At 42.6% G+C, this 20,686-nt stretch overlaps 1 protein-coding gene across 1 annotated transcript in view; it reads left to right on the plus strand.

Annotated features, from left to right (window-relative positions):
* abca12 (ATP-binding cassette, sub-family A (ABC1), member 12) overlaps positions 1–20,686 on the plus strand; it is an 84,846-nt gene that overhangs the window by 55,732 nt on the left and 8,428 nt on the right. Inside the window, exons 61-76 of the mRNA XM_030428660.1 lie at positions 166–323; positions 1,934–2,167; positions 2,389–2,536; positions 2,846–3,092; positions 6,078–6,167; positions 7,261–7,348; positions 7,482–7,609; positions 8,947–9,034; positions 9,380–9,488; positions 11,537–11,591; positions 14,659–14,836; positions 15,167–15,282; positions 17,679–17,841; positions 18,066–18,319; positions 18,935–19,139; positions 20,187–20,296. Of these exons, the coding sequence (XP_030284520.1) occupies positions 166–323; positions 1,934–2,167; positions 2,389–2,536; positions 2,846–3,092; positions 6,078–6,167; positions 7,261–7,348; positions 7,482–7,609; positions 8,947–9,034; positions 9,380–9,488; positions 11,537–11,591; positions 14,659–14,836; positions 15,167–15,282; positions 17,679–17,841; positions 18,066–18,319; positions 18,935–19,139; positions 20,187–20,296 (2,371 nt within the window). The remainder of the gene's footprint in view (positions 1–165; positions 324–1,933; positions 2,168–2,388; positions 2,537–2,845; positions 3,093–6,077; positions 6,168–7,260; positions 7,349–7,481; positions 7,610–8,946; positions 9,035–9,379; positions 9,489–11,536; positions 11,592–14,658; positions 14,837–15,166; positions 15,283–17,678; positions 17,842–18,065; positions 18,320–18,934; positions 19,140–20,186; positions 20,297–20,686) is intronic.

Below are 20,686 nucleotides of genomic sequence, written 5' to 3' on the forward strand. Positions count from 1 at the left end.
TGCAGCTACACTTAAAAGACCATCTAGGAGAGGAAAAGGAGGGAAATCCAAAATTAATCTGACTACTGCTTCTGTGATGCTGATTTGAGTTATAGTTATGGGTGAAGGGGACGGTATGATTATGCATGCACGAATTATACATATTGCTTTGTGTGTGTCTGTCAGATCGCACCATCATTATGTCCACCCACCACCTGGATGAGGCTGAAGTACTGAGCGACCGCATCGCCTTCCTGGAGAGAGGAGGCTTAAAATGCTGTGGATCTCCCCTCTACCTGAAAGACAAGCTGGGCCAAGGCTACAAACTGACTCTCACCAAGAAGGTATTTATCCTCACAGGCATCATGTGTTTTTGACTTCCACAAACATTAAATCATTATAAGACTGAGATGACGTGACAACCTTTTAGCATTAGTGAAAGCTGAGTGATTGCGGGCCACAGTTTTTATCTTGGAAGTAGAAGCATATCTCTGGTGCATTTTTACTCAGACTTTCTAGTACAGTGACACATCTTCTGCAATTCGCAGCCCGCCTAAATCGTCACATTTCACAGTGCATTATTATGGATGAGCTGGCCTGGTCATGCGTAAATAAGTCCTAGGTTTTATTTCTGCCACATTGGACACTAGAGTTGCGCATAATACATATTGCAACAGTTTGACTTGGATCGGATAAATTGAAAAACTGCTAAATGGGCTAAATCCAACACAAATAATGCTCTGCCGAATACTAAGAGCTGGCTCATACTTTATTTCAGCATGCTATTGCTTCAACTGCTTTCCTTATTTTGCAATTGAAAGTCCTTTTTTTTCTCTTCTTGCTGAAATGTAATTTTTCCTACCATGGTGTCCTACATGCCAGTTACATATTTTGGTCTGTATTTTGGCTCTTCTCACATCCTTTTCAGCTTGTATCAAACAACTTATTAATGTAGTGCTCAACCTTTTATTAACCCAAAGGCAGAAAACCTCGGACAAAATGTGTCAGTTTGACAGTTTCATAATCTTATCCTTCAAAGCATCAAACTAACAGCCTGTCCACACAGGAGGTATTCCAGCTGATTTTTTGAGTACGATGCATCAGATGCACAGTTATTTTAAACTCCACCAACGCCCCCCTTCGAAATTAACGAAAATGTAGAAAAATGCCCTATCTCGCACCATTAAAGAAAGTGAGAAAAGGTTCCTGGATCAACATCATAAGTTTACAGGGTCTATCCTGGGTTGAGACCCATCCTTTACCAAGTTTCGTGGAAATTCATTCACTAGCATTTGTGTAAACCTGCTGACAAACCAACCACCCAACAAACAAATGAACACGGGTGACTATACCCACCTCTGCAAAGGGGTAACAATACAGCTGCCTCACAGGCCACGTAACTGCTTATGCTATGTGTACGTAAATGCGACACAAAACCAAAACCTACTCTTACATTTTACACATATAACACAGGGATTGTTTGTTGGGTCTGAGTGCTGCCAAGTCTCTGGTGACCTACACTCAGTACTGTCCCTGAATGCATCTTGTGACACAGATGGAGCACTGAAGTGCTGCTGTGCTAACATATTAATATTTATTCTTTCAGGGAGTGTATACATAGCCTAAATAAGGGTCATAATTACAGAAGTGGATAATCCCACTGAGCTCAGCATGTCACGAAAGTCAGACACGGTTGATGTTTGGAGGATAACGATGATAGAACGTACATGTCACAAACAACACAAACCCAAACAACATGACTAACAAAATAAATTTAGGAACAGAGAAGTCAGACACAGGGTGAATAGAGGTGCTGCCAAAACGGACAGTATGAGAATAATAATGTGTTTTTTGTGCATTAAAACGTGAACACGCTTTGTATCATTAGCATATTGTAGGAACTTTAAAGATAAAGCATGCTGAATGTGATAATATATTCCTATTGTTTCTGCAGATGCTGAACGCTGAATCTGAGCCGATTGACAACGCTGAACTGAAATCCTTCATCCAAGCTCATGTACCTGAAGCTCGACTGAAGGAGGCCCAGGGGGGCGACCTGGTCTACTCTCTGCCCTCCTTCGGCTCGTCCAACGCCTCCTCATATCGCTCCCTCCTGACCGCACTGGACTCCAACCTAGACGCCTTGCAGCTGGGGGGTTACGGCATCTCTGACACCACCCTCGAGGAGGTAAGTTAGAACACCCACGCACAAACACAAACTGCCTTAACTGCCCAGGTACATTTAAACGATTCTTGTTTAAAAATACAGGAGCTCCACATGTGCTTCTGCTCATTAACTTGCGTTGATTGCGCATCACGTTGACATGTATGCATAATCACAAGCCATAAATTACACTGATTGGCTCGTTGACAAACACAGCTGCTAATGTTTTCTTTGCACTCGCGTAGGTGTTCCTCCAATTGACTCACAGCAACACAGAAGCTAGGCCTGAGGACGGCCTCCCGACCATCTCGGAGACGGTTTCTGACACTGGATCCATCGACAGCTTCCCTTCAGACCACAGCGAAGGCGTCTCCAACGTTGATGACAACATCAGTAAGTTTGCTCACTTTTTACCTCGTTACCGTTCCTTGTCTTGTTCCCCACATGGTCCCTCCTCCCCCTTTCATCCCTCTACTCTCTTTCACTTGCTCACATCACATCACATCCAGTTGAAACAATGAAAGCTGATGATTGAATATTTAAAGAGAAAGGAAGCATGTAGGACGTTAATATGAATCTTTGCTCTTCCTTCTTATGTGATACATTCTGCCGGTGAGCCTTAACTCAATGTGCCTTAGAGACAGTGAGAATTTAATTTGTAAAAAGAAATAATAAATCTTGTCTCCATCCCTTTCCCTCTAGAGCTTACCGGTTCGACCATGGTGCGCGGCTTGGCCCTGGCTTGGCAGCAGATGACAGCCATATTGATCAAGAGGTTCCAACACAGCCGCAGAGACTGGAAGGGCCTGCTCTCCCAGATCTTGCTTCCTGTTCTGTTCGTGGTGTTTGCTATGGGCCTGGGCTCCATCAAGAAAGACCTACAGCACTATCCTGAGCTGGAGCTTAGCCCGGAACTTTACAAGTTCGGACCAAGCTACTCCTTCTTCAGGTCAGTCGCCAAAGAGTACAAAGGAGCACTGGGAGAGGAACACACAGAAGTAGATAAGGCTAATCGGGGTGCTTTTACGCCGAGCATGTGTTGAGCACTTCAGTCAAACTCTGAAGCTTTGCTCTTTTTAAAAAAAAGTCATTTGAACAACACAAAGGGGGTCTTGTTCAATTTGATGTGATTTGTCTGACCAATTCCAGGAAACACTGCAGACTTTTTATGTGTTTTTTAGGTAAAAACATGGTAAATTGTGGCAAACCCGAAGCTCAGAGGAAGTTGTATTGAGGTGTCATGTTTTGGTGTTTACAAAATTGATACTGCTCAGATTGAAGAACACTATAATCAAAAGGTCACATTTTCAAACCACATAACCGCCTCTGCTACACCTCTGCAACTCTGATGGAGGCTTGATGCATCTCATTACTTTTTTCCCGCTCCTGCATCATTTGCAAGGGAAGACGTGCCGTACTGGTTAAACAATGAATTTGAAGCAGTAGTTTGTTGAAGGGCAGACGGACCTTAAGGAACGGGGGCAAGAGAAAACATGAGGGAAAGAGATGATTGCGATGAGGATGGCTGAGAAGTCGAGATCAAAGTGAGGGCGATTAAGAGTGTCAGGAGGTTGCGATGAATGACTTCATTCTTGAGAAGTGCTTTTGTTTGATCAAGGGGATATGATGCGGGGGAGAAACTGCTGCGGTGTCAATCTGTATCAAAGACTGTATAGATCAGGGGTACTCAAATACAAATCTTAAAGGGCCACAAAGATTTTTTTCAATGACTCAAAGGTCCGTGTATTGAGGTTGGTCAGGCCACATGCAATAATACTGTAATATTCAAAACAAAATGTCCTTTTCATTCTAAACAATGAAATACAAACTAAAATAAAATGTAATTTCCATTTTAACATAAATTAAAATACATAGTTATAGTATTTACTCTTTTTGTTTGCCTTCAAACATTGTGTCCATCACTTCAGTCATGCATTATTTTATTTCATTGTGACAAGAATCCTGCTTGCAGCTTGATATGACGATTTCAGTGCATTTATTTGTGTTGTGCTTATCCCTGAATTTTGAGGAAATGTTTCCTCAGAATTCCTATGCTTCGTCTCATAATGCAGTTTCAAATTGGAAATCTTCATCACAGCTTCTCCTGGCATATTGTAACGCCCCTTGTGGACTTTGGCGCAATGACTCTTGGGTATTCTGTTGGTGTTGGTGTATTATGGTTCGTGAATGTGTTTGTGAATAAGATGATATGTAAGATGGTTGTGGGTTAATTCACGTCATTTGTTCTGTGATTAAATGGTGTTGAGTTTTAACAAAGATGATAAACATTTTGGCACCGTGAGTGAAAGGGTGTTTGCCGGGAGAAACTCCCCGTCCGTTACACATCTTGAGGTAATACATGATGAGACTTGCTAACATAATACTTATTAAACAACGTTAGTGTGTGTTATTACAGCATCTTCAGATTCGTGGGTTTTGTCCTGGTTGGAGGATGAATGAATGCAAAGTTCCTACTTCTGTGAGTGGCTGATTCTCATTGTCCACTTTGTTATAGCAGTTTACTTGGAAAACGCCATTTGAATCTCTTACCACCGGCGAAATGTGAATACGCGAACTGCTCCGAAAACGAAAGTTAAAAGTTGCGCTCGCAGCGGTGAGTGACCCAGCTGTATGTGTATCGTTGGCATGGAGACAAGTCCCGGTGTACACGTGCAGACCCAACCAAAACACATGGTGAAGGAATAACAGTTCGGGGGCCACAAATAGGAGGCCGGCGGGCCGGATGCGGCCCAGGGGCCGCCTATTGAGGACCGCTGGTATAGATGCTCTCGTCTTTAGCTTCATGTACCAAAAATGGATTGGGAAATTATATTTATTTATTTTTAATAAGATTAGTGTTTGGGTTGTCGAACGCTGAATGAAGTTATAGGTAGTTGACAGGAGAGGATGCTCCATCCATCCATCCATCCATCCATCCATCCATTGGTCCATCCCTTGGTGCCAGATTGTGGTGGCAGCCGGCTAAGCAGTGCTTTCCAGACATTCCTCTTCCCAGCAGTGTTTTCCAGCTCCTCCTGGAAAGGTGCTCTACTTGTTGGTCGTGCTTGAAAAACCTTGAAATGAAGGTGCCCAGGTGGTTCAAGTAATTTTTGTAGTTCTTGAAGCAAAAAAAGAGCTCAGCCGGAGCCCAGCTGGTCTGTCGAGGAAGCTCAGTCCAATCGTTAGTATCCATGATTTCATCCTTTCGCTCCCTACCCGATCTTCATGACCATGGGTGAGAGTCTGTACATAGATCCACTGGTTAATTGACAGTTTTACCTTCCGGCTCAACACCCTCCTCGCCACATAGGTCCGGCACATCTCACCCTCCACCTGTGAGCAAGACCTCCAAAACACTCGAGCTCCTTTACTCCAAACCCTGACCACTTAAGTCTTCTCCTATTATAACTGTGGATTGTAGAATGTCACATTTTATGAACTCTCTCGTAGCACTGTGTTTCCCGACCTGCCTGCATGAACTGCAAACTAAATGATTTGTTCGTTTATTTATGAGCCGACCCCTCGGGGCGTTTAAAGGCACAAATACAAGAAATCCACTTAAATGTAAAGTGGCACAACAAATGTCCTGAGGATGTTATATTAAAATCTCTGACTGTGCCCCCATTTGCCATTTTATTGACAACATTGTGAGTTAGTAAATTCCCCTCGAACCCAGTTTATTTTCCTTTTTTTACCAAGAAAATCCTTTATAAATGCCAACCTTGAATTCAGATTATTTGTAAAACCACAGCAACGAGGAGGGATTTTGATAAATAAATAATAATTAATACAAACTCTGTCCGTTAGAGCTGTATTAAACAACCTTTTATTTGTGTTACTTCATGTTCCGGATCATTGTAATTATGATATAGTTCACTAAACTGTTCTCTTTATCCTCGTGTTGAGGTTGACTATTTGTTTTCTGGCTCTGCAGAAACCAAAATCCCAACTCCAGCCAGCTGATGGATGCCATGATGTCGTTCCCCGGGATCGATAACGCCTGCCTCGACAAGTCGGATGACCCGTACGTTATCACACCTCAAACGCCTGCCGTTACTTTTTGCCTGAAAATGATACATTTGTCAGTGGCAGTCTGGGTGCCTGCGCTCACTGTCTGGATGTATTCCACCATTCTCCACTCACACAGTGTTTTCATATTTCACTCATTGTCATTCTTTCCATGCCTCCTCTTTCACCTTGTTTCATTTTACTAGACTGTCTCCCTCCAATTCCTGCTGCTTCCTCTCTCGTCTCTCTCGCGTCCCTCCCCCTTATTTTTTTCTGCCGCTCGGCTCGACGTTTGTGGCTGAAAGCCTGCAGCAGGACTCTGCGATGTGAGGAGGATCATTTGTATTCCGTAAACACCCTGTGTTTATGGGGGGGAGATTTTGCCCTTACAGCACTCAAATCAATGTTGGCACTCATGAACCAGACCCCGGATGCATTTTAAAATCCTCAGAAAGAAAAAAAAATATTGAAACGTAGAGAGCCAGAGAGAGAGATAGAGAGAGAGAGAGAGAGAGAGAGGGGAGGAAAGATCTTATGGTGCAAGGGAGACTGCATACGTTGCTTATGATGTCCTATTATCACAAAATGACAGACACTAAAAGGGCGCTGAGTGCTGCATTTTCTTGTTTACATTTTATTGGAGATAAACTGTATGGCCCCCTCACTCTGGTTATTAAAGTAACAGGTGTGCATGTGAGCATGCAGAGCCATGTGCTGTGCTCCAATCTCTCTTTTTTTTTTTTGATCTGCACAAAGTGTCCCTGAAAACATTTGGCAGAAAACAAAAAAATGTGAGGGAGCTGAGCATCAACCCACACGAGCAAATCTCACACAATATGATATTACAGCATGTATTAAACAGCTTTGAAAACTGTTTTGATATCTGAAAAAAAAAATAATAATAATAAATTAGGTCCTGATCTCGCAAATAAACATTCAAGCTCGCAGCTACAATATAATTAGTTTCAGATTTTTGCCTTTCTTTTTGTGTGAAGGTTTTTTTTAAGCATTAACGCAGGCCAAGTGTATCGACTCAGTTTAAACACGTGATTGTCTTGTGGTATTATCATTTCACCGAGCCACCGTTTCACTTGGTTTTCTTTTTAAAGGGTCTGCACGAGAAGCACGAGCAAGTGGAGCTCCAGTGGGAACAGCTCAAGAGCATTTAGTGACTGTAAATGCACGCAGCAGAAACAGGTGAGACCGGGTCACAGAGAGCTGTGTGTGTGTGTGTGTGTGTGAGAGAAAGAGAGTGAGTTTATGTGTTTTCTCACTCGTGTGCTCGATGAAAGGGCAAGTACAATGTATTTGTCTGTTCTGTGCGCTGCAGGTTTGTCAAAGGGAAAACTTCCAGCCTCCCCATAAGAAGATCCCTTCAGCTCAGATCGTGTACAACCTGAGCGGCCTCAACGTGGAGAACTACCTGGTGGCCACGGCGAACAAGTTCATCAGGAACAGGTACATGCAACCTGCCTCATGCTTTAATGAGGACACATTTAGATTTGTCAACCCACACGTCGCTGAGTTTTAATCAATAAACTAGTTGTGTTAATTAGATGAAGTGACGTTCCATGATAATCCATGGAAGCGCTGTGAGATGTTCACGTTAACAATAACCAACTCCGAAAATATCAGCGTTTCACAGCATTACGGCATATGGTATTATACAATTATTATTGTTATTAGTTCAGATGACCCCCATGGAATGATGACAGAAAGGTTCTCTTGGTTGAACAAACACCTATTTCACAAAATTGTACTTAAAATACATACAGTAGGGTTATAAAATCTGAGACTTCTAGCCAAAATCTCAATTCACAATTTGTTTCTAATGTTAATACTTTGATGATTTAAGCTCGACCACTTCAGGAACACGCCAAATCTTGGAAAATATCTCCTTAAAATTCAGAATATTACGATTTCGGGTTGTCCATCCATCCATTCATCCATCCATTCATCCATCCATTCATCCATCCATCCATCCATCCCATTCTTGTGAATGCGATATCTCAGCAACGCCTTGAGGGAATTTCTTCAAATATCTGCCCGGAATCAAGGATGAACTGATTAGATTTAGGTGGTCAACAGTTAAGGTCACTGTGACCTCACACCTGCTCCATTCTCGTGAATGTCATACCTCTGTGTCAGTCTTACTCCTTTGTAAGAAATAGTTCCCGAGTGAGGACAGTATTTTTCTCAGTGGTAGTATTCAGTGGAATCATACATATCAATATAGTGAGACCAAGGACTACCTTTCCATTAAAGGGTTTTTATGGAACTTGTTGTGTTGTACTGGAAGCTGGTTGTTAGTTTATGTTAGCAGTTTCTAAACTAACATTAGCTACTGCTGCTTTCTGTTATCGGAGCGGAGAGAGGCACCTAGGCGAGGCACTCGAGAACGTGCATAAAGTCACATCCATTGGACTGTTGTGGAAAATCCGACCTGAGTCCGTCACAAAGAAATCCACAATCCAGCAACATCAGATCTAATTATCACCTAACATGAGACCTTTATTAATTTCCTTTCAGGAAGGATGAGCAGAAATCTATTTGGCTGTAGATTTCGGTCGCCGCCTAAATGCTTGGTTCAGCGTAATACAATAATGTTACTCGTACTAGTATAAATATGATCAGCAAAATGTTAAAAAGTGCTTTGCTGAAAGAAAAAACAACTAAATGCTCTGAATCTGTTTGCTCATATTAAAAGGAAAAACAAGCCAGCACAGTGTGTCACATCTCATTCTTCAGCAGCATTCGTATGTTTTGACCCGTGCACCTTGTGATGTTTATTTCAGGTATGGTGGCTTTGATTTCGGCATGCCGCTCCCTCCTGACTTGCAGATGGACATATTAACAGTGCCCAAAAACCGCACTCTTTCTAAGGTAAAATCTGTCTCACGCTTCCTCGCTGCCTGTCTTATTATCATTTTAACCGCTGCCCTGATGAGTAGCTGAGCGCTAAAACACGACATCCTCGCTACGAGATCAGGGCTCGCAGACGGAGCTGCATTGTTATGCCATCAGTGTCATCGTAAATATATTTTACTGCAGCAATTATGCCTCTGTTTTAGTGTGTAAAAAATCCTCACATGATGACGTCTTCATTTATTGTCTTTTTAAAGCCTTGGTATAAACACTGGAATGGTGTGTTGTAGAGATGACTTACATACTCCGGTCTGCAGCGGTGTGATTCCTGGTGTCTGCATTTCTGTGTCTGTATGCGTTTAGGTCTGGTACAACCCTGAAGGCCACCACACAATGCCGGCATACTTAAACAGCATGAGCAACTTAATCCTACGCTCCAAACTACCAGCTGACAAGGACCCTCATAAATATGGTAAGGTGGAGCAGGTGGGGAATAAAAAAAAAAAAAACAGTAAAGTGCACAACTTTATTCACTTGGTAATAAAAAGTTATTGCTGTTTACTCCTTTTTTATAATATTTTGGTGAATTTAGAAAAAAGTATTTTGCTGGTGCTGTCCTTCATTCATGCAGACACCCGACACTTCTTGGATATTGTGCAAGCAAAGCTGTGAAAAATGACTTGGGTTTGTGAGAAAAACCAATGCTCACATCGGCACGAGGAACATCTTTCTATCTCGGAAGGTGTTACCGCTCGAGCACCCGCTGCATTTTGTGTACTAAATATTAAGAGAGCTGTAAACAGTGTGTTTACTCATGGTTCATTTCACTGGATTAAAGCCAGGGGGTGCTGTGTGTCCTTAGACTCACATCATTATGCACGTTGAATACTGATGAGTGCCACTCACTGGGGAGCTGTGCTAAAGAGAACGAAGGCTGGCCCACGTTTTTCAGCACTGTTTCAGCTCCGAGTATCTCCCTGACCATCTGCCTGCCACCAGGACTACGCCAGCATACACGCACACAGACGTACACATGAAGAAAACACACACAGAAGTACATGCACGCACACATTTCTTCCCCCCACCAGATGATGAAAGTGCTCCACAGGGTAATCATTTAAATGTTACCTGAGAGCTCACAGCGGCGGCAGGGGTGGAGTCAGGTGGGTGGAGATCGAGGGAGATTACTTTTCAAGGTGAGGGGTTGGTCTGTCAGATGTGAAGCCCCTCAGCCTCACATTGTGACCTGCAAGCACCAACTCTGGGGCGGGATCCTGGATTCCGGAGGTCGGCTTTATACACACACTCTCTCCCTCTCACAGGATTTCTGTACATAGCCGCCCACTGCCACAGATGTGCCATCGCGCTCCTGTCCACTCTCCGCACTAGAGATTCTGATCACTCCCACATGCAACGATGCTTTGTGTTGAAAGTCTGTTTGCCCCATCCCACAGAGTAAATACACAGTTACTCAACTGTTTAATAATTCACCTTCAGGAGATGTGAACTGAGAATAAACCTGGTTTAATGCTTTTAAGAATAAAATAACAGCCACAGCTTGAGGCATTGAGAACTAAAGTGTTCTCAAATTTTTTTTATAGATCTTGACCCATTGTGCTAACTTGGGTGATTAATATATAAGTCGTTAAACAGAAAAAAAACAGCTACAGCTTTAACAATCCAATCATTACTGTCATGATTTAATGGAATTATTTTTTAAGCATACAGTTTTCTGGGAATAAAGGGTTTATGTTTCATTGACGTCGAGGTGGTTCAAGGTGATCATTATTCAAACCAATCTCTCTCGTCCTCTGATTGGATGATTGAGGCGTCTGTCCTATGTGTATAGAGCCAATTGTAGTGTTTGTTCAAAATAGCTTCCGGATAGGAAACCCCTACATACTTACATACAAATTCTGATAATGATGATGTATTTCAATTAGAAGTTCTGAGTATTTCCATCATGTCAATGTGAATGAATGAATTAACTTGGTCTATCGTTATGTAACATATTGCTTTTAACTATGATATTTGAAGAAATGCGTTAATTTAATTTTAGCAATTTTGTATTCACTTACATAAACCAACGAATCTAACTGTTAGTTGTAGCTGAATCCCACTGGAAAAAAGACGCAAATCAGATCTGATTAATGATTCCAGATCAGATTTGGCTTTGTCACTTGAACCCATCGGTCCCATCCAAGTGCCCCTTGAGCAAGGCAGCGAGCCTCCAGCCTGCTCCGGGGCTGCTGTTCTCTGGATGAACTCTCCTATCTCGAGAAATGTGAGCGGAGACAAGTAGGGTAGCAGCTCGAAGACCCTGAAAAAATGATAAAGAAAATTCAATTTCCTTTGTGTGCACTGGCAAATGAAATCATCTCGCACTATATTTTTCAATTAACTGTGTCCCTGGCAAAGAGAATATCATTGCTCATTTGGTTCCAGTGCTGAGAAATAGCCCTGCATGCTGTTGTTTTTTTTTCCACTGCTAACAAAATACTCGATTTCTCTCTGTTACAGCCATATCAGTTTCCAGTCACCCCTATTTCGGCCGGGCGGATGACGAAGATGTGATGTAAGTGTGCTGCACTTTAAATTCCTTCCTTCTGCTGAGACTGTCAACAACATCAATGGCTGCAATTGCTAAAAAAAAAAAAAAAGATTCTAATTAGCATACTAATTGGTGAAAATATCCTCAAAAATTAGTCAAGTCAGGATAAATATTATTGGCTGTTGTTTGGCTGAGCCCGCGGTAAATTATGGAAGCATCCTTCTTTTCAATTCAAGACTTCAAAGTCAGGGTGGACTCGGGGCAGGGAGGTACATGACAGCAGTATTTACCCATATTTGATTTTCTAAATGGATTTCCCTGAGCTTGCACTATTGATCAGAGTCCCAATATAATGAGTGTTTACCCTGAAGGTGGCACAGAGGTGGATTGATTCTACCCCACTTCCCAAAATGAGTCCATTTTAAAATACTCCACATTCAGCCTTAGAGACCCACACTGCGGATTGAGTGCTTGTGTGTGCGTGCTTGTGAGTGTGTGTGTTTTGTATGTATGCATGCAAACGTGTGTGTTCCAGAGCATCAAATCCAATAAATCAGTCTGAGAGTGGGCTGAGCCGACGCTGTGGCCTGATGAAGGTCTGTCCTCTCCAGAGCCTTATTAGCGCTAACCATTTTCACTGACCATTTCCCTGTGTTTACTGCCCCGTCGGTTTCTCCACACGCTCACATTTCTTTAGGAGTATGGCATTTACATAGCTGTGAGCCGACTGAGGAAGTGGGGTGGCTACACGTTCACACACTACCCCTCCTTCCGTGCCGATATCCTGCCTCCTCAGGTAAAGATACGGCAGGCTTATCGCTCCGAATGTCTCAATTCTCACGGTTTGGTAGTTTTTGGCCGTGGGAAAAATTTCTCCGGCTATCTTGGCTGCACTGATAACAAGCCTGCTCACTAACTGCTGCTGCTGCTGCTGCTGACCATTCGCTGTAGTTAGTGCTGCCCTCAAACGCCTACCGCATGTCACCCTCTGCTACTCACTCTCCTTCCCACTCGGTCACTCTGCCAGCTTCATCACCGTCCCCCCCTTTTTTTTTCAACCTCATGCAACTTTTTCTGTTTGGTTGATGGTGCCCTGGCTTGAGAATAGAGGAAAAAGTTGTACAAGGCAGGAAAGAGAGAGAGAGAGAGTGAGAGATGAACAGGTAGCAGCATCAAGAAAGTGTGAATGAGTAATTGAGGAGTAACTGAAGGATCAAAGGCTCAGCCAGTTGTCTGGGGTCTAGTGTGGACAATAGGCTCCGCAGCCTCACAGCTGCACCACAGGCTCCCCGACTGTACAGCAATAACAGTGTGAAGATGTTCTCTACATGAGGCCGTCTGTTCCTTTTGCAGTTATTATCTTGTCAGAGGCGAAGCACAAGCATTTTTTTTAACAACGCTGTTTGTTATTAATGGAATTCCAATTATTGTGAGCTACTTCAATAGTTCACATGAGTCAAGTCGCAGCAGGGAAAGAAATGATAGTTTGTACAAGGGCTTTGAAATGTGCTATTGTTCTCTGAAGAATGACGCCAGGTTGCCTCATCCCTCATTCGTTAGCGCCTCGGATCAGAAGGTCTAGTAACTACACTTAAGGCACTAACGGAATACAGCACAGTTGTTTACCATCCAGGAATATAACCGGCGGCAGGGTTAAGAATGCACCAATTTATCGTCTGAACATTGGTACCGACTGATAGGCACTTGTTGATTGCTATCGTCTAAGGAGATGACATTCACTGAATAAAGTGGATGATTTATCTGATGTGTCATGTCATCGCCAATTTGTAAGAACTGAAACATTTTATTTCATCTAGTTGGAAGTTGTTTAATAGGCTGAAAAGGCTTTCGAAGCAATTACTTCATGTACTTTCATGTGAAAGAAGGTCATTTTAAAGTTTCTCTAATAGATTTGTATGATTAAATGTGCTCTTTGAAAGACCTTAAAATGGTTATTTTTTATAATAAAGATTTCTTTGTTTCCTGCTCTCAAAAGCCAGTGTTTCCCACGCATATACTTTACTTAGTCGGGCCGGCCAGGTACACTGTCAGAAATAGGGGTATAGTATGAGTCCATTCCTATCCCCCAAGTTACAATCTACACTAATGCCCCCACTAAGTCTAAATGTTGGGCCTCGAGGCAACCTTGTGTACCTTTTGCGGTCCAAAAAGGTTGTTGTTCTTCAGCCGTATCTTTTCCAAATGTGCCCTTTTTAAAAGGTCAATTTCTGTTAATTTGAAAAAAGGTACAAAATTGCCACCAGAGGTTCAAGACTGGGAACTTTAAGTTAAATAAGTACCAATGTCAGGGGTACAACAGCTGTACCTTAGAGGGTACTGCCCCGATGTGCCCTAAACGTATAAATATAAACCCTCTTTTCTGTGTATATCAACGGCTGCCCTAGTATATTTTAGCATTTTTCCTTTAAATTTTTTTATCCATCTGAGAGAATGATGACATCTGCAACAGATGCCCATGTGGATAATCTGCCCTTGCTCTGCCCCTTCTGTCTGCTGACATTCACACATGCTCTGCAGAGAGAGAGAGAGAGAGATGTTCTCTGGTATAACATCCCCCCTGACTGTGATGCAACCTCTCCTTTTTTTTTATTTAGGCCTACTGCTCTTTCATACAAGCTTGTAAATTCACCTGATTGCTGCAGTGTCACCCGGTGCCGAGTTGGTTTTTTCGATAGGTTGCGTGATTAACGACGAGCCTCCTCCTCCACACGCGGCTCAGCCGATGTTGTGAAAACAAATTCAGGGGTGGAAAAATCCAGAATGCGAGGTGTGTTTTTAGGGCAACTTCATTAAAATGTAGTGCTGATGAAGAAAGTCAACAAAGCAGACACATTCTGGGAGAGAACACTGAAGAAGTTGGATGATTAAAGCAATACAATGCGGGGAAACTTGCAAACTGAAACTTGCATGTTTTATTGAAAGAGATAGTCTGAGGATCATTCTATGTGCTGAACTGATTATTTTATCAGTGCGTCCCCAATTAGATGCGATGCGGCGGAATAATTAAATACATGACTGATAATTAACTGACTGATTAACTGATCTGAATGTTACTATGTTTTCCTCACAGTGTCCAGGGAATGCTCCAACTCCTCGTGGCTATATGTGTGATGACGGGTTACTCTATCACGACGGCCAGCTTTGCCATCTATGAAGTCAGCGAGCACCACAGTGGCTCCAAGAGGCTGCAGCACATCGCTGGCATCAGCGAGCCCTTCTACTGGGCTGTGAACTTCTTTTACGACATGGTAACCTCCTCTATCCCCCTAAAACAAGACCCAAAAACACATTTCACTGTGTAGTTGAACCCTTGTGTCAAAATCAAAATCATACTCAACGTGATATGTCTCCGCTGCATGTTAAATTCTAGATTGCAACAGCACATGCAAAATATTGCCTTCTCCTTATATCTTTTTTAAAAAGATATCCAGACTTAATTCATAACTTATTCATTAATTGATTGCACAAAATAGCTTTACATGATTTTTAATGCATTGATTCATTATTAATGGAACCAGTCTTGTCAGTTAAATGGTTTGCCTTCATATCGCTGCATCCTATTCTGTCTCTTTCCACAGGTCATGTATCTGATCCCCGTGACCATGACTGTCGGTGTGTTCGCAGCCTTCCAGATTCCAGCATTCACATATCGGGAAAATTTGGGTGCCATCACCCTGCTTCTGGTGCTCTTTGGGTGAGTCATTTGGCCTTACAAAATCAGTGGATGTTGTGCAATCTGATAATGTGTCAAAAATGTTATTATGTATGTGTGCTCCTGTAAGAATACCTTCTGTACAGTATTATACATGTGTGCTGGGGCTCATGATGAATGAATGACCTGATATTCAATCTGCCCTCCGGTATTGACTAAATAAAAAATTCAACCACAGAAATGTGTCCAAATGAGCAACAAACACAGCGGTGATACGACGAACCAGCTGACAGCTTTACCAGGCCAGTTACTAGTTTATAAGGTGGTAAAACTGAAAAGTGGTTGCATTCATGATGTCGGTAATAATCCCGACGTCACAGCTTTTACTGCAAGAGGGTCAACACTGAACCAGTAAGTTGGTCTGTAAACTTTCTTATTGTTCACCGATTTATTTGACCAACCTCAGGGTTTGTTTTCAGCCTCTGCTGCTTGTGTTTTCTAGCCCCATTGGAGATGTTTTGTTTTGTTTTTTTATCAATGGCGCTGTGTTTCTCTGTTGAACCCTTCGACTAACTAATCGAGCTGATTGTCCCTCCGAAACCTAAGTTGTAATACGCTGTAAGGGGTCTCTCAATCAAAACAAAAACAAAACACATAGCTCAATAGACACAGCCCAATCACACGGCAGACATTTTCCTCTGGTACCTTGAATAAAATTCTGGATTTCTCTGAGTTTTGAATATTAACAAAGGTCTATTTTTGCGACGTTCACCACAATGTAGGCAACAATGAACCTCCAACCACAGAGATGAAAACAAATAGAGCAGCTCACGATCCAAGCCGTAGCCCCTACAACTGTGAAATACGTTGGAGGTGGCGAGCTCGCATAGCTGCCAGCGAATCCACCAGTGGACTGATGATGTCACTGCTGACGGCAAAGGCCTGATGACTGCGAAGCGTCTAAAAATATCTTGTTTACTCGTATGCATCGGAACGCTCATTTGATGTGATGAAACTTAATTTGGCAGCAGGACATCCGAGGAGCTCTCTCAGGGCCGAGCATCATAATGTATCGTAAACCCCTCTCCTCCTCCTACCTCAATCAACCTTTGCAGCAGTCATTTGATCAATTCGGGTTTGTTATGTTTGTTTTTCTCCATGTCCTCACGTACCCTGTGTTTTCCCGCCTCTGCTTGCGTGTTACTGTGTGTGTGCCACCAGGTTGGATTTACAACACGAAGCATAAGGAGGGTGCTGTTCCTCAAATGCAAACACAGCTCCATTTTTTCAGAATTCCTTGCGCAGACAGATGGTGGTAGGACTGAAAGGCTGATGGAAAAGTCGCTACCAACCTGTTTGTCGTATTCAAGCCAAGATGGTAGAGACATAGAGCGAGAGAGAGAGAGAGAGAGAGAGAGGGAGAGAGAAGGGGAGGGGGGAATGTTGAAGCAACAGGGCTTAAAGCTATAACAATACGAACAGCTAGCTATTGTCTATTGAGATAGAAGGGTTCAAATCAGTCTGACAGTGAGATTCAGGTTTTTTTGGAAAGGCGTTAAACCGATGTCACGCCATGTTTTCCCCACATCTGGATTACTGAGATTATTTACATCAGCTTTGCCGCCTATGTTTCCTGCTGCCTCGTCCTGAGCCGGAGATCTTAGGAGGCCAAGTCAGCACTCTGCTTCTCATTTATCAGACAGATGTCTCCCTCCCAAGCAATGAATAATCACAGCGCTCCATCTGTCAGGCTGCACCCACCTGGTCTGGTCCGCAGCCTTCTTTGCTTCTGTTCCTTGTCATGGCTTGGCACCCGCAGTCTGCCTACCCAGCAACTTCTTTTTTTTGGGCATGGCACGCAGATGCTTTGTCTCTGTCTGGCTCTATCTGTTTGTGTCCGTCTCTTTTCTTTTTTCTTTTTCCCCAACCCATGCTTTTTTTCTCTTTTCTCCTTGATCTCTTTCTCTCTCCGCCTCCTCCTCTCCGAGTCGCTGACCCAGACACCCCAATCAAATGAACAAGCAGATTATGTGAGGGGAAAAAGAGCGGACAAAAAAAGAGGAAAAGAGGATGTTCTATCATCGGGGGAATAAGGGGAGAAGTAATTTATCTTCTTCTCTTTTTGGCGTCTTGACTGAATGTTTACCCTCCCCGCGGTGCGGTATTTTTCCTTCACCACTGTTCAGTATTTCTTTGGTGCCTATTTTCACCAGACTTGCAGCTGCTCTGTTTAGTCTGTTAAAGGCCTGAACCCCTTCAGTAAAAAAAGAGAAAAAAAGAAGCAAGGTCATGTCATTTTGGAAGATGAGGATGACTGTATAAATGTTCCATTTCCACTTTGTGTGCTGCTCTTTGTGAGTTCCCTGTATTTGGAGCGAGATCACAGCGGAGAGGAGTTATTTTTACTTTAACGTCTCCTGTCATTGTCAATTCCTCAGGTTCGCTACCTTCCCCTGGATGTATCTGCTGTCAGGCGTCTTCAAGAATGCAGAGATGGCCTTCATCAGCTACATGTGCATCAACCTCTTCATCAGCGTCAACACCATCCTGTCCACCTCCATTCTGTACTTCCTGGGCCAAATTGCGATGCGCGACAATGAGGTTAGCATGATGCAGTAGACATGGTTAGATACGCACTTATATGCACAAGTGTTCATTAATTGTTGAACGGGATGCAGTCAGTCCCTGCAGCTGCGGTGATATAGAGTTGCAGAGGAGTGAGAGGGGCAAACAGACCTCACATATCCAGTGACTGGGAAGTGAAGATTAGTTCTCAGGTCACCTTATATCCTCACTTCTCTTCTGTTCTTCCTTCCTTCCTGCAGGTCATCCAGGACATCTTCAAGAAGCTGTGCTACGCCTTCCACATCTTCCCCCAGTTCAACTTTGGGAACGGGCTGATGCAGCTGGCCAGGATGAACATCGAGGTCCAGATCCTCAGCGGCTACGGCATCGACGCCTACATAAACCCATTCTCCCTCGGCGCCCTGGGCTGGATGATGATCTCCTCCTTCATCCAAGGCCTGGTCTTCTTCATCCTGCGCCTGCTGCTCAACAAGTCACTCCTACGTAAAGTCAGGTGAGGAAAACGGAAAAATGATGATGATCAAGACCGTGAACGATCATGAACTTCTACGATAAACATCCAGTGTTGTAATTAAGTTGAGAATATGCTGAATGTACTGAACTTAGAGATGAGATCAGTTTCATTTGGTCCTCTCCTGTGTATTATATTCCGGCACATTCAAGACTTCTGTTCTCTGCTGAAAGATGACACTGTTCCCAGTATTTTACAGTCCTTTTGCAGCCCGGAATATCAAATGATATCCACAAATGCAGATAGTATACAAATGAGTCCTTTTGAGTCATTTAGGAAAACAATAAAAAAAAGTTGAAATATTACTATTATTATATGAGATGTAATCAAAAGATATTATATGAAATAAAAACAATAATTTCTAACAACAATGACCTGCAGCATCTGTTGTTTAAGAGGAACATTTAGCGGGAGAATAAAAAGTTTAATTACACTTTTTTTTTAAATTCAGACTGATCGAAGATAACCTGAACCAATTTAACTGAAAAGAAGATGTCACCAGGTTTCAGTCAATAACAGATTAAATGGGTTGTTTCTGTGTATCTGCCAATTACATTAACTTTAACAACCTAAAACATTTATTTTCCCCCTTCGCAGGCATCTGATCTGTGGCAGAAAGACGGTGCCGCAGGTGTCTCCTGAGGACCAGGATGAGGACGTGGCGGCTGAGCACCTCCGGGTGTCCAGCGGAGCAGCCAGCTCAGACATACTGCAGGTCAACCAGCTCACTAAGATCTACCAGCAGTTCAAGAAGAAGGTCCATGCCGTCAAGAGGATCTCTGTGGGCATCCCTGCAGGAGAGGTGAGACTTTACCCAAATTGAATCTGAGTCTGTAGGATAACGAGAGAGGTATGGCATAATTAACTATTATTGTGTGTTTACATTTTCAAATTCTTGGAGACAAGTGGAAGCTTCGGCTTGTAGATAATGCTTCCATGGACATTTATTCCCTCCATGTGACGTCAGACATCTTGTATTAAAAGTGATACATTCTGCATTTCATTTTAATTCTCTCTCGAAGCCTTAAGTCCGTAAGATGAACAATGTCCACGTTCTTATAATCTTCATTCACCAAGTGGATTTGTCTTCGGGAGACTGTTGGAACCGTAATACATGATTAGACTTTGTATCCGACATTACTCATCAAATTCAGATTCAGACATACTTTATTGACCCCCGAGGGGGCACGTTACAGTTGTTCCTTCTAGGAAAGAAATATGACACTATGGAGAGATTTGAGTAAAACATAAATAAGAGTAAGTACAAATAAATATAGTAATCAACATAATCAAATATAATATAACTGTAAAGACGTTTCCATTTAACTATAATATGTGACAACTATACATTTATTTACTTTTACAAATAGTATTGCTGTTAGAAATAGAGATGTTAAATATGTGCCTCGTACCACACTATGACACTGTCGAGCACTGCAGCATGTAATAGCTGAACATTTTAAATAAATGGTACATAAATGCTGCAAATACCTGGAGGATATTGTACAGAAAAATTCACATTCACAGTTGAATTTTATCAGAAATATAAATGAATTATGGTGTTACGGCTGTTAATAGGCTGTGATAAGTGGTCAGATGGTCGGGGGGGGGGGGGTGTCTATCAACGTAGAGAGTGTGACTCTGAGGGGAAAAATCATCATCATATCCTTTCTCATAACGGCTGGCTGTAGGATAGATACCCGCCAAGTGCCCCTGCAATTTTTCAGTCTGAAGATTTGAATATTGGCCATAAACTCAATGCAATCTTCGAAAAGCCCATCCCATTATCACAGCACTGTAAGGTGGACAAATGCTTTGTGATTACTAAGCAGTGAGTGTTTGCTTACAGTGCTTTGGTCTGCTGGGAGTGAACGGAGCAGGAAAGACTACCACCTTCAAAATGCTGACTGGAGACGTTAGCCCCACTGATGGCACAGCACAGATCAGGGACTGGGATGGGTAAGCTGTTCATTAATTCATTTGTTCTTTATCAAGCACACACGATGCAAACTTGGGAGAAATAACTCAGGATAGAATGAGATTTGTTTGTTTTCCCCTCTTTGCTTTTTTCCTTCTGTTTATACTTGATTACTTAAGATACAGGCCTGCAAACTGGAGATGATTTATGAGAATCTCTTTAGAGGACACGACAGAAACAAAACCCACCACAGGATAAAGCTTTGATTTCATTTTAACCGATGCCCAAGCTGCACTGTCTAATGGATTTTAGCTAGATTAAATTTGCATAACACAAATATCTGCAAATGAAGGATGTTATTGCCTCGCATCAGCCAAAATTTGAAGGTAAATGGTTTGGGATTTGGCCAGCAGCAGCTGTACCTCACACTC

This window comes from Sparus aurata, chromosome 9 (genome assembly GCF_900880675.1).
Source record: "Sparus aurata chromosome 9, fSpaAur1.1, whole genome shotgun sequence".
In the NCBI taxonomy this organism is placed as follows: Eukaryota; Metazoa; Chordata; class Actinopteri; order Spariformes; family Sparidae; genus Sparus; species Sparus aurata.